Source organism: Bacillus rossius, chromosome 1 (assembly GCF_032445375.1).
Source record: "Bacillus rossius redtenbacheri isolate Brsri chromosome 1, Brsri_v3, whole genome shotgun sequence".
NCBI lineage: Eukaryota > Metazoa > Arthropoda > Insecta > Phasmatodea > Bacillidae > Bacillus > Bacillus rossius.
Window position 1 is genome coordinate 237075825 of NC_086330.1, and position 18836 is coordinate 237094660.

At 35.9% G+C, this 18836-nt stretch overlaps 1 protein-coding gene across 6 annotated transcripts in view; it reads left to right on the forward strand.

Annotated features, from left to right (window-relative positions):
• Positions 1 to 18836, forward strand: part of LOC134527383 (putative ATP-dependent RNA helicase TDRD12) — a 393271-nt gene that overhangs the window by 251138 nt on the left and 123297 nt on the right. For all 6 annotated transcript variants that reach the window (XM_063360027.1, XM_063360029.1, XM_063360028.1 and 3 more), the window contains one exon: positions 6323 to 6451. In XM_063360027.1, the coding sequence (XP_063216097.1) occupies positions 6323 to 6451 (129 nt within the window). The remainder of the gene's footprint in view (positions 1 to 6322; positions 6452 to 18836) is intronic.

Here is an 18836-nt window from a genome sequence, read left to right on the forward strand (position 1 = left end):
GGAGGCATTTCATAGTATTGTTTATTTTTTCAAAATTTTTATTTTAATACTATGGCTTTTAAAAGTTAAAATGATATGGTTTTGATAGCCCATTTTTGAAATAAATAAATTTGCTTGGATACATATTGCACTTTTAAATAATTCCCGTTCCCGTCCCGTTTCCCGAGGGAAATCATAGCTTCCCGCCCGAATTTTTCCCGAACCAAAATTACCTATCCCGTACAGCCCTACTAATATTATAAACCTGAAAAGTTTGTTTGTTTGTTTGTTTGTTTGTTTGAACCCGCTAATCTCAGGAACCACTGGTCCGATTTGATAAATTCTTTCAGTGTTGGATAGTACATTTATCGAGGAAGGCTATAGGCTATATTATATTATCAATAACATTAGGCATCCTTACTAAAAGTCCAATTTAGAATCAAATACGTTGGAGGGGGTTAGATACAACATGCAGTACACGTACGAAGTGTGTGTTGACAATGCTGCAGGTGCTAGAAGTTTATTTCCTATTGCCTATTAACATTGTTGCTACGCACTAGATGCCTTATCATTCTTAATTTTCCCATACAAGTAAAAAACACCCGTGTGATATTAACAACCAAGCAATCAGTACCCTCATAAGAGTTCAATTAGTATTTAAATACTTTTTATCACTTTAAATCGCAAACCTAAACTATTGTTTTTTTTTTTTTTTTCCTCTCTGTGTTTAATTTGTTTTTTATTGCCCTTTTTTTCAAGTGTATATATTTTACAGACTTGAAACTTCACAGTAATGTTCCTTATGTTACGCAGGATGACATTTTCCGAAAATTAGATCCCATGGGTGGTTAAAACCAGGCAACAGTGGGTACTTTGTCTGCATGAGAACAGGATTTTGCATTTTTCATGCCTTCTGCATCTCCATGGCAACGGGCATCGCGCGGCAGTGGCGTACGCACAAGGAGGGGCATGTATAATGAGCGGCGCAAGCGTGATCTGCCTGTAGACTGCCGTAGCGAATTACGGGTACATCAGTTGTACGTTGCGTGCGCGAGTCAGGAAACCATTGGTGCTATTCATTTTCTCTCCGGTACATTATACAGCATTGTAATAAATTTTCACAGAATTTTTTTTTATTTACCATTACTGTAACTGGGAGATGTGGCTTAATTTTTTTTCCATTAGTATAGCCGAGCGAAGTCGGGTCGGGCAGCTAGTATCATATAATCGTCACACTTTTTGTAATAAATTAAAGTTTTAAAAGTAGGGATGCCACTTTTATGCGAAAAATGCATTTTTTGTTAGGTAAAGTTATTAATAAAAACAATTCCTATTTATGGAAAATACTTTTATTTAAAAAGTCAGTATACAATAGCAAGCAAAACAGTTTAAATTAATAAGTCATGGAACAAAAACATTGTGTTCAACTTTAAATAGAAAAACAAAAACCGTGACCCGAACATGAGTTGGAACTAGTGCATTATCATCATCGTTGTACACACTTACCATGAAAGAATGCAGGCTATCCAATGTAATTAACTCGTCATTAGACAGTGCGTGCGCGTTGCATGGAATCGGCAAGCTATCAATATCGATATTCAACGACGTGTGCGCGCTGTGTACAGGAATCAACATAACCAAACATGAATGATGCCAACTAGCGCTGTCAACATTTTTATACGCGGTTCACAGCGGCGGCAAAGACAAACAGATAAAGGTTAAAACATTTGAAAACGTCTTTAAAATAAAATTGACACATCACACAACTTCGTATTTCTGTTAATCAAATATGTAAGCGGTAATATCCAAATAAATATTTGATTTAAATTTAAAATGCGTAGTTTTATACTGGAGAACTACCTACACAAAGCACTTGGAATCTGACAGTGGGACCAAAAAAATCATGCGATATTTATGCGATAATTTTGTTTTCTCCAAATTTTGACTCCCTAAAATAATTTTGAGATGATTATGCGCGTGCTACAATTATGCGATAAAACACAATATTTCTCAAAGTTAACAGTTGTCTGTGCATAGAGGATACACATAAAATCATGCATTTCTTAAGTAGTAGACACTTATAAAACATGGTATTTAATTTAAATGTATATTGAGCCTGTATTATTTTTTCCACGGGTCTAAGTTTAGTTGAAATGATTATCCTTGTCTCCTAGTAAAAAGATGGACAAAAAAAATGGCTGGGTTCTCTGCTCAAAGATCTCTTGTGTTTGCTTTCGTACATTTCGTGTATCTCCTACAGTGAACTAATTCGTTATATTACTGAAATATTCAACTATGACATGGTTAAAACTAAGGATGGGCATGTCGATTCTTCGGTGCTCTGATTTCACTAATTCTTCCTGGAATCAGAACCAACGATTCTCAAGCTTTAAGGAGGAATAGTACCATATAAGGATCGTATCATATTTCAAATGGTAGATCGTAAGAACTGTTAATAATTTGGATGTAAAATAGATTCACGTAAAATGATTCTTGCCACAATTGCATATTTTCCGGCCAGTAAGCTGACAATACAGTCAAGCCTCATTAATACGAACCCGTTTAATATGAAGTTACCGTTTATATGAAGCAATTTTCTGGTCCCGGCAAACAGAATAGGCATTTAAATTGTACAAACTTAGTTTTATACGAAATACGGTTAATATGTAATTCGAAGTTGGTTTTCGTCCCATACAGAAGTATTTGTACATATAATTATAATGGTTAACACAAATTTTTATTACTATTCTCGGAATGCCCGAAACGTTTGCGGAACGTAGCAAATTTATCGCCCTTTGCCATTGTAAGAAATGAAAATAAACACACCGAAAAATCGAGACGAACACAGAATCTGCAGCAATACTTGCGCTGGAGCTGAAGTAAAGAAATATTTACATCACGGGCGCGCCTCTAGCGTCGATTTGTGTAAACATGCAACGGATAATGTTTGGTTCTGTGCGTCAATACACTTTCGATATTTTAAATTTTCACGCCTCTGGTGGCGAAATGTGGAACTATGGAATGCAATCTGCCTCTACATATATTGTTTTTCGTTGGGTTGTGTATTCTCTTTTTATGGTATAACCGAAATACGTACGTCTATGACATTCTCGCTGCCATTGTTTATATTACGTTGCATACAGTGATTTATCTGAAACTGTGCACGAATAACTAATTATTGTTCTTTGTGCGTGGCAGATTTGCATTTATTCGTATCAATGAATACGAAATGCAAACAAAACGAGTTAATGTTAGCGGAAAAGCTTAAAATCATAAATGAAGTGGACAGCGGCAAGAAAACAAAAACTGGAATCGCAAAAGAATTTGATCTTCCTCTTTCTTCGTTGTCAACGATAATAAAAAATCGGAAAAACATTGTTGGTGCTTGATATGCTGCAATTGCTCTAAGGGGTAGAAAAAGACTTTGTGGCCCTAAATATGGTGAAATGGAGGAAAAACTTCTCGAGTGGTACCATGAAATGCGTGCTGCAAATCTGCCGTTATTGGGGCCTATGATGAAGCAAAATGCCGATTGTATCACTCTACGTTTAGGAATAGACTACTTCAAGTGTAGTTGTGGTTGGTTGCAACACTTCAGAGACCGCAATAGTCTCCAAAAGTGTGTGTGGTGAGTCTGCAGCAGTTGACAAGAAACATGCAGGAGGTTGGTTGGAATCTGTGAAGCCATTATTTGATCAATACAGCCCTGAGAACATTTATAATACTGATGAGACTGGAGTGTTTTATAACCTTTTGCCCAACAGAACATTGGCTTTCAGAGGAGAGAAATGTCATGGGGGGAAAAACAGCAAAGAGCGTGTAACGGTACTTTTGTGCTGTAACCAAGATATAACCAAGAAACTTAGCCCACTTGTTGTGGGTTAATTTTTCAAACCCAGATGCTTCAAAAATATCAAACACTTGCCATGTGACTATGAAGCAAACTCGTCTGCTTGGGTAACAATAAAATTTTTTCAAGCATGGCTAATCAAACTAGATCGAAAGATGGCCTGTGCAAACAAAAAGCTTTTGCTTATGCTTGATAGGTGTTCTGCACATTCTGCTGAAGGGATGGAGTTGAAGAATTTAACACTGATGTTCCTACCACCAAACACAACAAGTTTTCTTCAGCCTCTGGATCAGGGCATTATTCAGAGCTTTAAACAAAAGTTCAAAGCACGCCTTGTTAGACATTTGGTTCGACAGCTTGAACTGCAAAGAAATTTCAACATGAAATGGAATGTGTTGGATACAACTCGCAATATCTCGATGGCATGGGATGAGGTGAGCACCATTGCCATTTCCAATTGCTTCAGGAAAGCTGGATTTGGTGAAAAAGAAGGTGCTGTAGTTGGAGAAGAAGATGAGGCTAGTATTGAAGGATGGGATCATCTTCAAGAACACTTCTCAGTTCCAGGAGACGTTCAATGACTTCCTCCGTGTGTACGACAATGTTGCAACATTTGCCTTACCATCAAATGAAGATTTAATGTGTGCTGGTTCTTCTCAATCTGTCGCAGAAAATACAGAGAATGAAGAAGAGGAAGAAGAAGAGCATGTGTGTGTATTGCCCACAAAACAAGATGCCAGCAATGCATTAACTACACTTGAAAATGTGTTATCAAGCATTGATGCAAGTAAAGAAACTCTGGCAGCATTTGACAAATTAAGCTCTGTTGTAATAAGTGCTTATAAGTCAAATATTGTTCAGACAAAAATTGACAGCTTTTTTAAACCCTCGGTATAATTATTGCAGATTTTTCCCCATTTGTTTCTGTTCTAAGAGCATTACGTAATTCATGTATGTATATTGTGATGACTAAAAATCAAGAGCCTTTTTCTAAATCACAGTACATAGTTCCTAGGCCTGTACATAATTGCATCATTAACGTGTTTTGGTAATGGAAGTGTCTAACTTATGACCAAATATGTACATAATGTAAATAAATAAGATTATTTTGTGAAATAATCTGATTTAGCATACCTTATTTACTGTAACAAAATGGTTAACATTACATGCTGTAAGTTAATATGTTCTGAAATCAAAAAAAAATCCCGTATCGTAATATTTATGCGAATTCTTTTTTCCCGCTACGTACCTGGTTAGGTAATTTTTCTCGAAGACATAAAATATGGTTAGTACAAATCTCGTTATTACAAAGTGCAAATTTTTTGTCCCCTCAGATTTGTATTAATGAGACTTGACTGTATTTATGCAACTCGCCTAGCACTGGATCACAACCGCAATCACCTATATTTATCCGTAATACTATTCTAACCAAAGTTAGATATCTGTACTTGTGGGGAAAACATTGTAAACTCATTTCAATATAACAGCTTTATTTCATAAATACAACATTAAAGTAACTTTTCTCTCCACTTTTTAAAATAACATCATTCACTTCTAATGTCGATAACCAATCATGACGCCATGTTGAAGTAATTTATGGCAGGCTAGCCAACCATGTTATTCATAAACAGTTTTTTTTTGTCTTTCATATACTAAAGCTAATTTCATGTTATGTTTTTGATGCTTTTACATAAATATTTTTCACTTAAAAGAAGTTAGTTATATATTGGATTCACACATACATAAAGTAATTAAATTGAATTTACATATTTATTTTTGTGCATAACATGTTGCTTTCCATGTGTAAACAAATGTTTGTACAAAATGCACTGTTTTCATGTTTGTGTTAATGTTTCATCTGCCTTTACCATGATATTATCTTTAAATGATTTGTGCAATGGTAGTGCATGACTAGATGTAAGTTTTTGGACATACGCCATTGCTAAGAACTTTTTCTGTTGAAGAAAAACTAATAAATAAAATAAATAAATAAAAATACCCAAAAAAGACAAAAAACACACAAGATTAAGCTAACAATTGCTGTTGTCAACACGGATATGAACACCACAAAATATTCCGAAACAGGAATCGAAGAAATGGCCGAACCGTGCCATCCCTTGTGAAAACATTTCTGAGTAAATAATGCAGCTGAATTACTGTCCTGATATTTATTCCGTCTTACAATTGTGTGCAGAGAAAGTTCATTGAAGCATGATCAGTTTTATCTCTTGTGGAAAATGTGCCACATATTGAGACATTACAGACCATTGATAGTAAATCTACTATGTGTGCATGTTTATGCAAATTATTCGAGACTAGGTAACATGTGGACAGCAGCAGAAATAAATATGTACCCTGACAGGTGAGGCACCCATTTTGCATCAGTGCTTCAATTAAGAATATACTTAACTGCAATCATACAGTAGTTGTATTGTCACTTTTAGGCAGGTTACTGTAATTAATGTTGCTTGCGGAATATGGGGATTGTTTCAGATAATGAATCTGGACTGCTCAGTTCACATACTTGTGGAGAGTTCAGATGTGCAGCCATTTGCAACACTCGTCAATTTCTTGAGAAGGCTGGGTGGCGTCCTTTCACCTGAAATTGAGGCCAAGTATACAGTAAGTTGTTCCAACTATATTAGAAAATATATATTAGCTTCAGAATGATTCATTACTGCCTTAGTGCTTGAAGTATTTTCATTGGGACGATTTTGCAATTTTTATTTATTTTTTATTTTAGTTGTAAATAAAGTATTTAAATTGTTAAAAAAAATTCCTGCCAAGAAATGTGAACTTGTGTGAAAAAAAAATTGTTCTTGCTTTGTGTAATTTTAAACAATACTGTTAATGTTATTATAATCCATTCAGAAATGCTGCAGCAAAATATTTACTGAATTTTTAATTTTTTTTTTTTTTCAGTAATAAGTTTTTATCCCATAGATTACTTGAGCAGGCCTTGTGCTTTGCTGATAGTTGCAGGAAACAAACAAATTAACATAATTTATGTAATCAGCCAAGTTGTAAATTGATATAACGAAACTATTTAAATATATATTACAGGCTTGTGCCATGTTCAGTGTGTCTCATGTTTAGACTGCAGCACAGAGTAAATGACGAACACTGTTGCCTGACTGATACTACCTGGCATGATGACATTAAAAGTCTCATTTTGTATACTATTGTTAATTATAATAAGTTTTAATATATTTTTATTTATACTTTTTATTGATTTTTCTAAGCTCATAAAATAGTGTCTACTGACAGTATTATTATAGTATAAATCAAGTTGGCATCTTTTTATTAGGTACGTCTCCTTATAAATAAAAAAAATTATAACGATCAGATGATGCTCTTGATGAAATACAACAGGAAAAATTAATTTCCACAATTCTCATTACAAATTTTACTTTACAAAATATAACTTTTCAGATAATTAAAAAAAATTTCATTATATTACAATGTTGTGTCTGACACTTCTGCGTTCTATGGCGTTCAGAGCACCCTGAAACAAGGACAGCGCTAATGGCAGAAGTTGCGCATTGGAAGGAGAGAGTAAATGCCCATTTAAATCCACACTGCAATCTAAACATTAAATACACTATAGTATTGCCACAGGGGAAGATAAGGCTATTCAGCAGGCTGCAAATCACTGCAATGGCAGATAGAGATTTGCAAGCATACTGTATTTACCTGCAGAAGGGTTGCCCCTGTGAATTGGTCACACCTATAATCTGGATCATAAAATACAGCATTTTCACCATAAGGGTTGCCCTCAAATATGGGTTGCACCATATATGTCTCCAGTAGAATGCAAGTGAAGTCTTTATGGTCCATGTCTCAGCCTGTTGCAGCGTAAGAATCACATTTTGACCCGCAGTCCTTCGTCTCTCCCCTCTACATTCTTTATGACCCTTCCTTCCCCTCCACTGTAAATAATACAAAGGATAAGAGTACTAATTGTTATACCCATGTTTCCCTTGCTGTCTATATATATGTATTTGTGTGTATGTATGTATGTATGTATGTATGTATGTATGTAAGTATGCATGTTTGTATGTATGTATATTCTGCCCCCTTCCTCAAGAGAGAAAAGTCAGCACGCTACTATTTTGTGTTAATTTTGTTTGTCATTTCCTTCAGTAAATACAAGCACGCCCTTTACCGAAGTTTTGTCATGGAATGTTGCAGTTTAAAGCGTGGGAAATCTCTCACCAAAATACAATGTTTGGACACAGTTGCTTCACAAAAACATATTGAGATAGACATGTGATGTTTGTGTACGGTGCCAGTTCACGGACATTTACAACGATGGGAGACAGAGGAGAACCATAAACACCGCTGCATGGCCACATGCACTCACTCACACATGTACACACCCCCTTCCCCCTAGTTACTCTCTCACACACTGACTGATTTAGTCTTAGATTTGCAACAGATGGCTTCACTACTTACCCTCTGCGGTCGGGTAGCCGGCCGACTGGTGGCTGATGCAGCGTAATGGTGCAGTTCATGATGCTTTATACGTACTGCTGAGTTATTTTAACTAGAGCTGTACCTATTCACAAAATTTTGCTAACAAGCTGTTACAGTGTTGTGTCTGACACTTCTGTGCTCTATGGTCATGCATTAGAAAGAGAGAGTAAATGCTGATCCACCGATGTAAGTTAGTAAAAAAAATTTTCATCCCCGATATTATGAATATTTGCGGTTCAATCTGTACATGACTGGTGGCACAGCCCGTGCTTTACACAAAATTTCTTTCTAATTTGTCTGTAACAACCCACAGAATGTATCGTAATAAAGTTATGAAAGTAGTGTGGTGTGTTGAAAATAGTGCATGCAATATTAATTACAATATCACATAATGAGCACATACAAACCGAAAAAATTAAAAACATATTAAAATTATTGTGAGTATAGTAATAAATGAAATAATTGTAACAAATAATAACTATTATTACTTCAGTTGAAACAAACATTTACTTTGAAAATTCAGAGAGGTTACACACACACATTCTTTTATAATATTAAAATTATTCAGTTTAAATAGCAATATGTTTACATCAATTTATGCAAATAACTGAAGTTTCACTTTATGTAAGTTAAATGAGTTGAATGATTAGTAATACTTCAAGATTGAAGTGTGAATTTCTGGGTTATATGTATCAATACTCGAAAACACTTTCAACACAATAAAGTGCTGCAAAATGCTCAGGATTCGTTAGAGCTTTGAAATCTTCGTCGACAGGACCTCTAGGCAGACAGCACAGCCTCCAGGAACATCAGCTATAGCGATGTAGAATGAGGTAAAACTACAACTGTAGACATCAGGAACTCAGCTACAGCAGCTCCTCCAGGTTGCTAGAAAACAGCTAGGAATTTGGGGAAATATCACTAAAGATATTACTCTCAGATCAGGATGTAGGTAGGATGACAACGGCGACTCATCCAAACCATCCAGACTGGAGTCTTGTAAACGCCCGATGCGGAAGTTCAGTACACCCTATTTCTGACGCTACAAATGGCAGACGTCCTGCAATTTAACTCATATAGAAGACAACTAATATATCCGCAGTTGTCGCGAGGTCTTTTTGACTCCTGTGTGGGGTCCTGTGGAAATCAGGACCACTTCATACACAGGAGATGTTTTGCCCGATGTGACTCTTCACTACGCTTCCTTAAACTGCATTATTACTAGAAACTTGCAATTCATACTGAGTAAGGCACCAAAGAGAAACAGTTCTATAAGAAATAGTGGATATAATAATTTCTACCTGGCGAACTGTGTTCGGGTGTAAATTCGCAATGAATGTGAGCCTAGTGCAGACTCACCACTAAAAGGAATGCCATAAAAATTATTATGAACAAACTAGGGGAAACTAAACTAAAATAAGGATTAACCAATACTCCTATTGTAGGGTAGCTTGCTATAACATTAAGATAACTTTAGTAACAAACATTTCAATGAAAAAATTAATATTTAAAAACAAATATTTTCAAAATAACCATAATAAACATGTAAAAATTCTGAACGATTACAAAGCAGTTGGTATGTTCGGGTGTTTGTTGTGGCAACCATCTTCTTAAATGTAAATTTTTTATTACTATTTAATTTTACAGTGATGTTGGTATATTTATTTACGATTTATTAAATTTAAAAACTTTATTAAAAAAACAACATGTTTATGTTTGTTATTTATGTCTGGCACATGTAGCTAAAAAGTGTTGCAAGTTCAAAGTATGAAATACTACGAAATTGTGTAAGGTACCATGTTTTATCGCATAATCGTCGCACATTTTATACTAAAATCAAGTTTGAAAAGTAGGGGTGCGACGTTTATGAGAGAAAAAATTTTTTTGTTAGGTAAAGTTATTCATAAAAACAAATCCCATTTGTGGAAAGTACGTTTATTTATAAAAGTGAAGTATACAAGTGCATGCCAAACAATTTAATTTAATAAGTCATGCAACAAAAACCTTTCTTCAACTTTAAATAGAAAAACAAAATCAGTGACCCGAACACGAGCCACATAAATCTGTGACGTGAACGAACGCCTAACTATCGTCGTAGTACACACCACAAAAGAGTGCGGACTATCAAATGTAGTTAACTCGGCACTCGACAGAGAGTACGCGTTGCATGCAATCGGCGAGATATCAATATCGATATTCGACTACGTGTGCACGCTCTAGGGATGTGTGGGTACCCAAATTTTCGGGTATGGTTCGAATTCACAATTACCCGAACCCGGAATCATCGTACGTACATGGATTCGAACAGTATTACGGATATTCACAAATGTTATAAATTTATTTAATACGGCTCAAAAATACTAGCAGTGAAAAATCAAATTAGGCTACTATTACGTAAGTATTTATAATATGATGTATCAAAGAAATAAATGTAAATTAAAGAATTAACAGGTGACGCTGAAAAAATTTCGACATTTTGAGAGCTTTAACTGCATAGCTGCCAACTCGTACAGTTTTTTTTGTATTTTGTATGAATATTTGTTGTTTGTATGATTTTACGAATTATATAATTTTTCTTGCGATTTTTTTTCTTTCAAAATTTTTGCATGTTGTTGTGGCATGCTACCTCACTTGTGTGCATGTAGCATCTCGGGCGATCGCTTCAATAACAATTTTTTTGGCACAAATCGAAGGACTTCGGTGGCATTCGGCAAACAAAACCATTTTGTGTTCTTGGTTTTTGTGCCGTCATTATTTACAAAGTTTTGAATTAATGGATTACTGAAGCTATTGATATTTCATGTTATATTTATGAGAGCTGGCAATTTAACGAGTCGTGCTTATGGTTAAATGGGAAACAGAAGAATGGTTAATACAAAGAAAGTTTAATGAACGAATATTTTAAATAGTTTAAATTGAAACACGTATCTTTGAATAGGCCTGCTTTGGTAGGCCTACTGAAGAATTTAGTGTTTACCTTAGTGGCTGCACTGCCTCTGCTTGTAGCTTGTTTTCTTTTCCGCCATATTACCACAGAATATTCTGTGATATTACCCATAGAAAAGAGAGTATATAATGTATTACCATCGGTACCGCACGATGGATTATTACGTGGCATTGTGAACAAAACTAATTTTGTATTTGTGGTAAAATTAATACTGCTTGCTTTTAGCATTTTGATATTTTTGAATGAAGTTGTGCTACGGCACCGGTTAACCCTAGTATTTATAATATGGCGGGATGTGGTGACAAGAATAAGACTTACAAACAATCGTTTCTGCAGTCGTACTGAGCAGACTTCCCTTGGTCAGTACGTTCGCGAAAAGGTGAGAATTTTGCAAAATGTGTAGTGTGCAAGTGCGACATAAATATTGGGCATGGTGGAAGGAGCGATTTAAAATTGCACGCAAAGTCATTGAAGCACAAAAACAATTAACTAGCTGAAGCTCAGGCCAACTAATGTAATAAGAAAAACTTTTTCAGTGTTCCAAATGATGATTTGAGTGTAATTCGGGCAGAATACTACTTCACTGCATTCATTATTGAGCATAATTTACCTGTTTCTGTTGCGGATTATGCCGGACATCTGTTTCGAAAAATGTTTACAAGATGTGAAGTTGCAAGACGGTATGGTTGTGGATGCACGAAGACAACAGAAATTATAGGCGAAATGGAAAAACAACATGAAACGAGTGTAACAGATTTGTTAAAAACTGTTCCTTTTTCGGTGGCAACAGGTGGCAGCAATGATGAATCGAAGCTGTACCCAATAGTTGTGACCTATTACAGCACTGAACTTTCAATTGCGAATTGTGTTTTGCTATCAGTCAAGTTGTTGAAGGGTTCTTCCACAGGTAAGAAGATAGGAGAGATGATTATAGCTACACTGACAGATGGTAACATACCATTGGAAAATTGTATTGCTCTAGGATCTGAAATTACAGCAGTCATGACTGGTTCAAAAAATGGGGTTGCAGCTGTATTAAAACATCATCAGAAAAATGTCATAGTCTTAGGTTGTGCCTGTCATTTGTTGCATTTGGCTGCAGAGAAGGGGTCGAAGGGTCTTAAAATGAATGTGGACGAGATTCTGGTAGATATATACTATTATTTAGACAAAAGCAGCAAACGAAAAGACAGGCTGAAAGAGTTTCAAAAACTTTACGACACTGATGTCAAAAAGGTGCTGAAACATGTATGTACCTGCTGGCTTTCACGAGGTGTATGCTTGAAACGGCTAGTGTATTTATAGCAGCCTTTAGTTAAATTCTACAAGGAAGAAATTGCTAATCAGGTAGCATCTAGTTCTGGTTCTTTAAGTAGCTACAGGATACCAAAAAAACTGGAAAAACAAACTGATGATGTATCGGCTGGTAGTTGTCAGGCCAGTACCAGCAGCCAGTCAGAAGTCAAGTCGGGGAAAAATACTATGCTTGATAGTCTCTTCAAAACGGCCTTCTTCACAAGAAGACCCTGTTTCTAAGAAGAAAAAAACTACACGTGGATCAAGAACAGAAGAAACTTCTCAGATACTTTCACGGCAGGAAAGAGTGTTTATGTTTCTTACGGATGATGTGAACAAAGCTCTGTGTTATTTCCTGTTACATGTAATACCACTTTTTGATACAGTAAATGTTGCACTGCAGTTAAGAGAGCCTTAAATTCACAAATTAAGAAATATGCTTTCTCAACTGGTGAAAGATTTGCTCATCAAGTTTGTTTAACCATTAGTTATCAAGTCAACCCCTGTACGTGATGTTAAGTACAATACATCAGTAAATCAGAAGAATGATGAGGATATTGTTGTAGGTAGCAGTGCATTACAGGTTGTATCTACATTGAAACCGGCAGAAAAAGTGGTATTCTACAGTTCTGTGAGAGAGTTTTTTCAGCTGTCATGTGATTATATTTTTTTAATGTTTCCCTTAGAGAATGAAACTTTGATACATGCTGAAGTCGCAGACTGGAAAAATATTGAATCTGCTTCCTTTTCACATGTCAAGTTCTTTGTTGATAAGTTTCCTTGTATGTTGCTTGTGAAAGGAGAAGAAACACGTGAAGAGGCAAATGATTTGCTCCAGGAACAATTCTGTGCTCTGCCAGTCTGATATGATGGATGTTCAGTGGTCCACAATCGGCAAAATTTAAGGACTTTATGGTTGCCGCAAATTTGATAGACTAGCTTTCACTATGCTATCAATTATGGTCATACCTCATAGTAATGCAGAATGCGAAAGAGTTTTCAGTGGGGTAAAGAAAACTAGAACCACTTTCAGGGCATCTATGTCAGATGACATTTTAAATAATATTATTTTGGCAAAGTATCAGGCAGCCCGACAGAAGTTCTATGAACAAGTTTTTAATGTTGATTTTTTAAAGAAGGCAAAATCCACAGTTCATTTGTCTTTGCAGAAGGATCAGCATCATAATGACAGCTGTTAAATCTTTGTCACATAAAAAATTGGTACTTTTTTTAAATTTTACTAATTTCTGTTTTTTGAGGTTGGCAGGTATGAAACTGTAATTACGAATATCGTCGTATAGCAAACTAGAAACTAAAAAAAATTTCATACCTACAAGAAAAAAAGTCTTTGCTATTTATTAGAAAAAAATGGGTTCGTTTGCTGAAATGTTTATAAAACTGATTTCCCCGTGGCCTGCAGTTTATTACGATTGAGTTGGAGAATCGCCATTACTAAACTCAAAGTGAATATCAAAAACCAAACAAACAAACATCGCTACAAACACAAATGTTCAACGAAAACTAAATGTAACTACAGTGTTGCCAAACCTGTAAATCCTATTTATCGTACCTCATATCTATAACTAATGTATAACATCCCTTAAATTTTGTATAAAATCTTACTATAGGCAATGTTATACCATACAAAATAATTTTATATCATAGAAGACACTAAATCCTTGTAAACGTAAGTAATGGCAACACTGAAACGGTGTGGTAGTTGAGATTCGCACAAAATAAATTTCCCCGTTATTATTTATGCGATGAATAATTTCCGTATTCAACAAGCGTCACTGTTGAGCACGTATGTATATTTAAGTTTGTTTCACAAGACAGATTTGGTCATATTACCATTTAATTGATTATAAAATTTGCAGTACACATTTTAAAATATTTTTTTTTGCAGATACTCGAAATATTTCCTGCAACTGCGATTGATATGCTCGTCGATGAGATTTCCTTCCGGTGCTGCATTCGTTCAAATTCAACATAACCTCCATACTAGTCTTTGTCTTTGAGTCTTTTATTGTAATTTATGTTATTTCATGGTGAAACAGTTTTCAGATATTGGTTTAGAAAAAAAAATTAGTTCCCACAGTGATGATGGTGCATGTGCGCGGCCAGTGACGTCAAAACGAAAACACCGTAGTTGTTTTCGCTAAAATTTCAGATTTTAAATCATAGTGTAAAACATGTGCACGTGAGCTTAAATGCATCTCTGGTAGTACTTCAAGCATGAATAAACATTTAATGCTGCACAAGAAAGAATATTCTGAATTTCTTCAGCTTCAACAGAATACAAAGAAACAACCGCTAGTGAAAAAACAAGTACAACAAACACTCACAGGTATGTTTCAAAAAAGTGTTAAGTACTCGAGTGAAAATCCCCGTGCCGTTGCTATTACAAACAATATAATCAGAATGATTGCCTTAGATCTGCAGCCATGCAGCATGGTAAATGATAGGGGTTTTCGTGAAATGTTGTACGAATTGGAACCACAGCACACCGTTCCAAGTCACACCATGTTTTCAAGAAGTGTTATTCCTGAACTGTATAAACACACAGTTGAAAAAATTACTAGCAACCTGCAAAATGATTTCAAAGATGGCGTGAACTCAATATCTTTCACCACTGACATGTGAACATCACGCAGTAATGACAGTTATTTGTCACTGATGTGTCACTACCTGAGCAAGAACTTTGAACTTGTGCAATACATGTTAGTGAACTTCCCTTTCTCAGGAGAACACAGTGACACTGCTATCTCTAATGCTTTGTTGGAAATGTCAAATAAATATGCAATTCCACAATGTATGCCCGTGTATGTAGTATCTGACAATGCCAAAAATATGAAACTAGCATTGTCAAAAACTTAATGGGTAGCACTGAATTGTTTAGGCCATACACTGCACTGGCTATAAATGACAGCAAAAAGGAAACTCCAGGAATAGAAGTAGTTTGTAAGAAGGCGCGCAGTATAGTGGGTCACTACAAGCATAGTTCTCAGGCGAGCCAAACACTACATAAGCTGCAGAAGCAAATGGGAAAACCACAGCACGAGCTTATCCAAGATGTTGATACATGCTGGATTAGTGTATCTGTTATGCTGTACCGTCTGCTAGAGCAAAAGGAAGCTGTTGCTGCAGAACTTGCATCCTCATGTTCACTGGATAATTTGGCCTCCCATTAATGGAAACAAATTTCAGGACTAATTGATGTATTATCACCTATACATGAAGCAACAAACGACTTGAGTGGCGAGAAGTATGCAACTATTTCTATGGTGATTCCTATTGATGGTATCAAAAATCTGCTCGAAAGCTTTATCAGTAGGGCTGATGCTGTAAGTGGTATCATCTTTCCACGCAATTTATTGAAGTAATGACACGATTCCCAGACTACAGATTACACAATGAATATTTTTTTTCTATGATTGTCGATCCTCGTTATAAAGTTGTTTTATTACAGGAACATGAAAAGCAAAAAGGCTTTCATTAGCTAAAACTTTTGATAGGGAGTGATCGAAGTCTGGCAGGGAAGCACCAAGAATCAACAAGTACACCACAAGGGAATCCCGAAACTTCATTGGCTTCTAATTTCTCAGTGTGGATGAAATTTGACCAAGTGTCTCAAATAGATGCTGTAAATGAGGCCTCTTCGTCTAGGTACAACAATATGGATAGACTGGATAGTGACATATAAAACTATCTAAAAGAGCCCGTCATCAGTAGGCATTTATATCAATATGAGTGGTGGAAAACGAATCAGCGCCGTTTCAGTTATGTGGCAATTGCTGCAAGAAAAATGTTCTCAGTTCCCGCTACTTCTGTGCCAAGTGAGAGGCTTTTTTCTGCTGCTGGAAATATTGTCACATCTCGCAGACAGAATCTTGCACCCCAACTTGTAGAAATGTTAACATTTTTGCATGGCAATCTGTAAAATGCCACCTAGGCCTATATAATTCTTAGAGACATATGACTTTGGTTAGTTTATTTTGATTGAGTAATAGATAATCAGATTACTTTGGATTTGATAAAGTTCTAGTGTGCTTGAATTGAACTCCACTCTAGGAGGTAAGTTTTCTCAGCTAATTTAATGGATTTTGTATGCATGTATGTAACCAAACCATTTGAAAAATTGTTGAGATATGGCAGCTTCAATAAAGTAACCAACTACTTTTTTTTTGTTCTTATAAATACACCTATCCCTCACTTAGCACGACTAATTTGTTCCTAAAAATGCTTGTGTTATTTGAAATCACGTATTCTGAAGCATTAGTTTCCATAAATAGCAAAGCTAATTTATTTAATGTGTTCCAAAATTGTGTAGGAAAATATACTTTACGTAATATAAATGTGTTGAATAACACTCAAGTATAAATATGTCACACAATTTATCTTTATATGCCTCCCATCGCACTTTGTATGACAAATACAACTTCGCGTAACAGGAGATACGTGATTATGTACTTTATCGTCAGTCGACTGGCTGACTTGCCCACCTGGGTGTGACCTTCAACTCACGTCGCGTAAATTTCCAAACCATCCTTTACTGACAGTGAAACCGATATTACTGTCTGAATAATTAAATTTTATTTTTCAAAAATTAAAATTTTTATTCGCGTATCCCCACCTGGTTCACACCAATCCTGTCAGGCCAATGATTATTTTTTCATTGCAACATTCATTTAACAATCTTTTCCACGTGAATCATCTGTTAATTTCTGTTCCGGTATCTAATGTCAAATATATTCCCGCTGGTACAACCAACAGCATCATACTTAATGTAAACTTTTGGTAAGAGTCCCTTATTTTGTACGTTTTTGCGCACAGTTGACCAGGGCCGGTGCAAGGTAAATTGGCGCCCTAGGCGAAAAACCTTAATTTCCCCCCCCCCCTCCCCCCACTACCACCCCCGCCCCCCCAGCCGGACACCCCAAAAAATTTTTTTCTTGCCTCAAAATACATCACGTAAGCCTAAGATTTTGTCAACAATCAAATGTAAGCAGGCTAGTGTTTTTTTTTTTTACTTTTTTACTTATTACAAATCATAACAGGTCACCGTGGACTTTAAATAATTACTTATATCAATATAAACATTCCAAACTGTTACAAAAATCCATTTTCCTCTAGTTTCAATAATCGTTAAACATATTATATCAGCTGTTATGTGTCGTGCTGTGCCACCCCCAGCTATTTGGCGCCCTAGGCAGTTGCCTAGTTCGCCTATATGGACGCGCCGGCCCTGCAGTTTACTTGCTTAAAACTAAAGTGCAACCAACATAGCGTGGCCTTCATGACAATCTGCGCGCCGTACCGTAATATTTATAGTTTTGTCTCAAATACTTGAACTCGATGCATGATGAGTGATCAAGCACGTACAGTTACCGGCAGCTGAATCGGCAGACGTTGCTTTTGTTTGATTGAATTTCCTGCCACTTGCTAGATTGAGTTCTCGGCCCGGTTTGTGGCCAGGCGACAACGGTACGGCTCGGCGGCATACGCACGGATGTGAAAATAGTTGGTCTTTTACACTCCACATCCGCAACTGAACTAGCCATAGCTGATGTTTGTACTACAGCCGCTAGCATAGACAGACCTGCGCGCGCATCTCTTCACCCCTTGTTTGGCTAATTGTATCCCACGGCACATCTGTTGTTTACAGAAGTTGAAACAGACTTTGTGGTGTCGTGCTCTGCTTTATTTATTTTTTATTTTTTTTTTCCGCCGAGATTTTGTGCTAACTGAAATTTACAGACGTGCTATTCAAGACTGCGGCACTAAAATTATCATCGCGCTAAATGAATCTGCGCACTCTGAAGACGTGCTAAGTGAGGGATAGGTGTAGTTGTAGGCATGTTGTACTAGCCTCTATCTTTATTATTGTGAACCACATTATTGGTAATAAAATTAGATATATAAATAAAAGTAGCCCAACTTTTTGCTTGATTTGAAGTCAGTTGCAGTAATCATAAAATATTGTATTATTTTTATTTAAAAAATACTGCTTTAGCTTGCTTACGTACGTTACAGCTACAACTAAGTTCTTACTTAAATGAATATGATATACAGTTAATTAGGTACTTCAAACTGCACCAAAACATATCAATATAGGCTTAGAAATGAGCTGTCTTTAAGAATTCATGTAACAGAAACTTGTGAAATCCAATTGAATTAGGTAGGTCAATTAGGGAATATTTGAAATTTGCTTCATGTTTTGGTTTTCATCATTTAAGAGTGTTTATTATTAATTAAGTTTGCATGATTATAAACATTTCAATCTCAGTG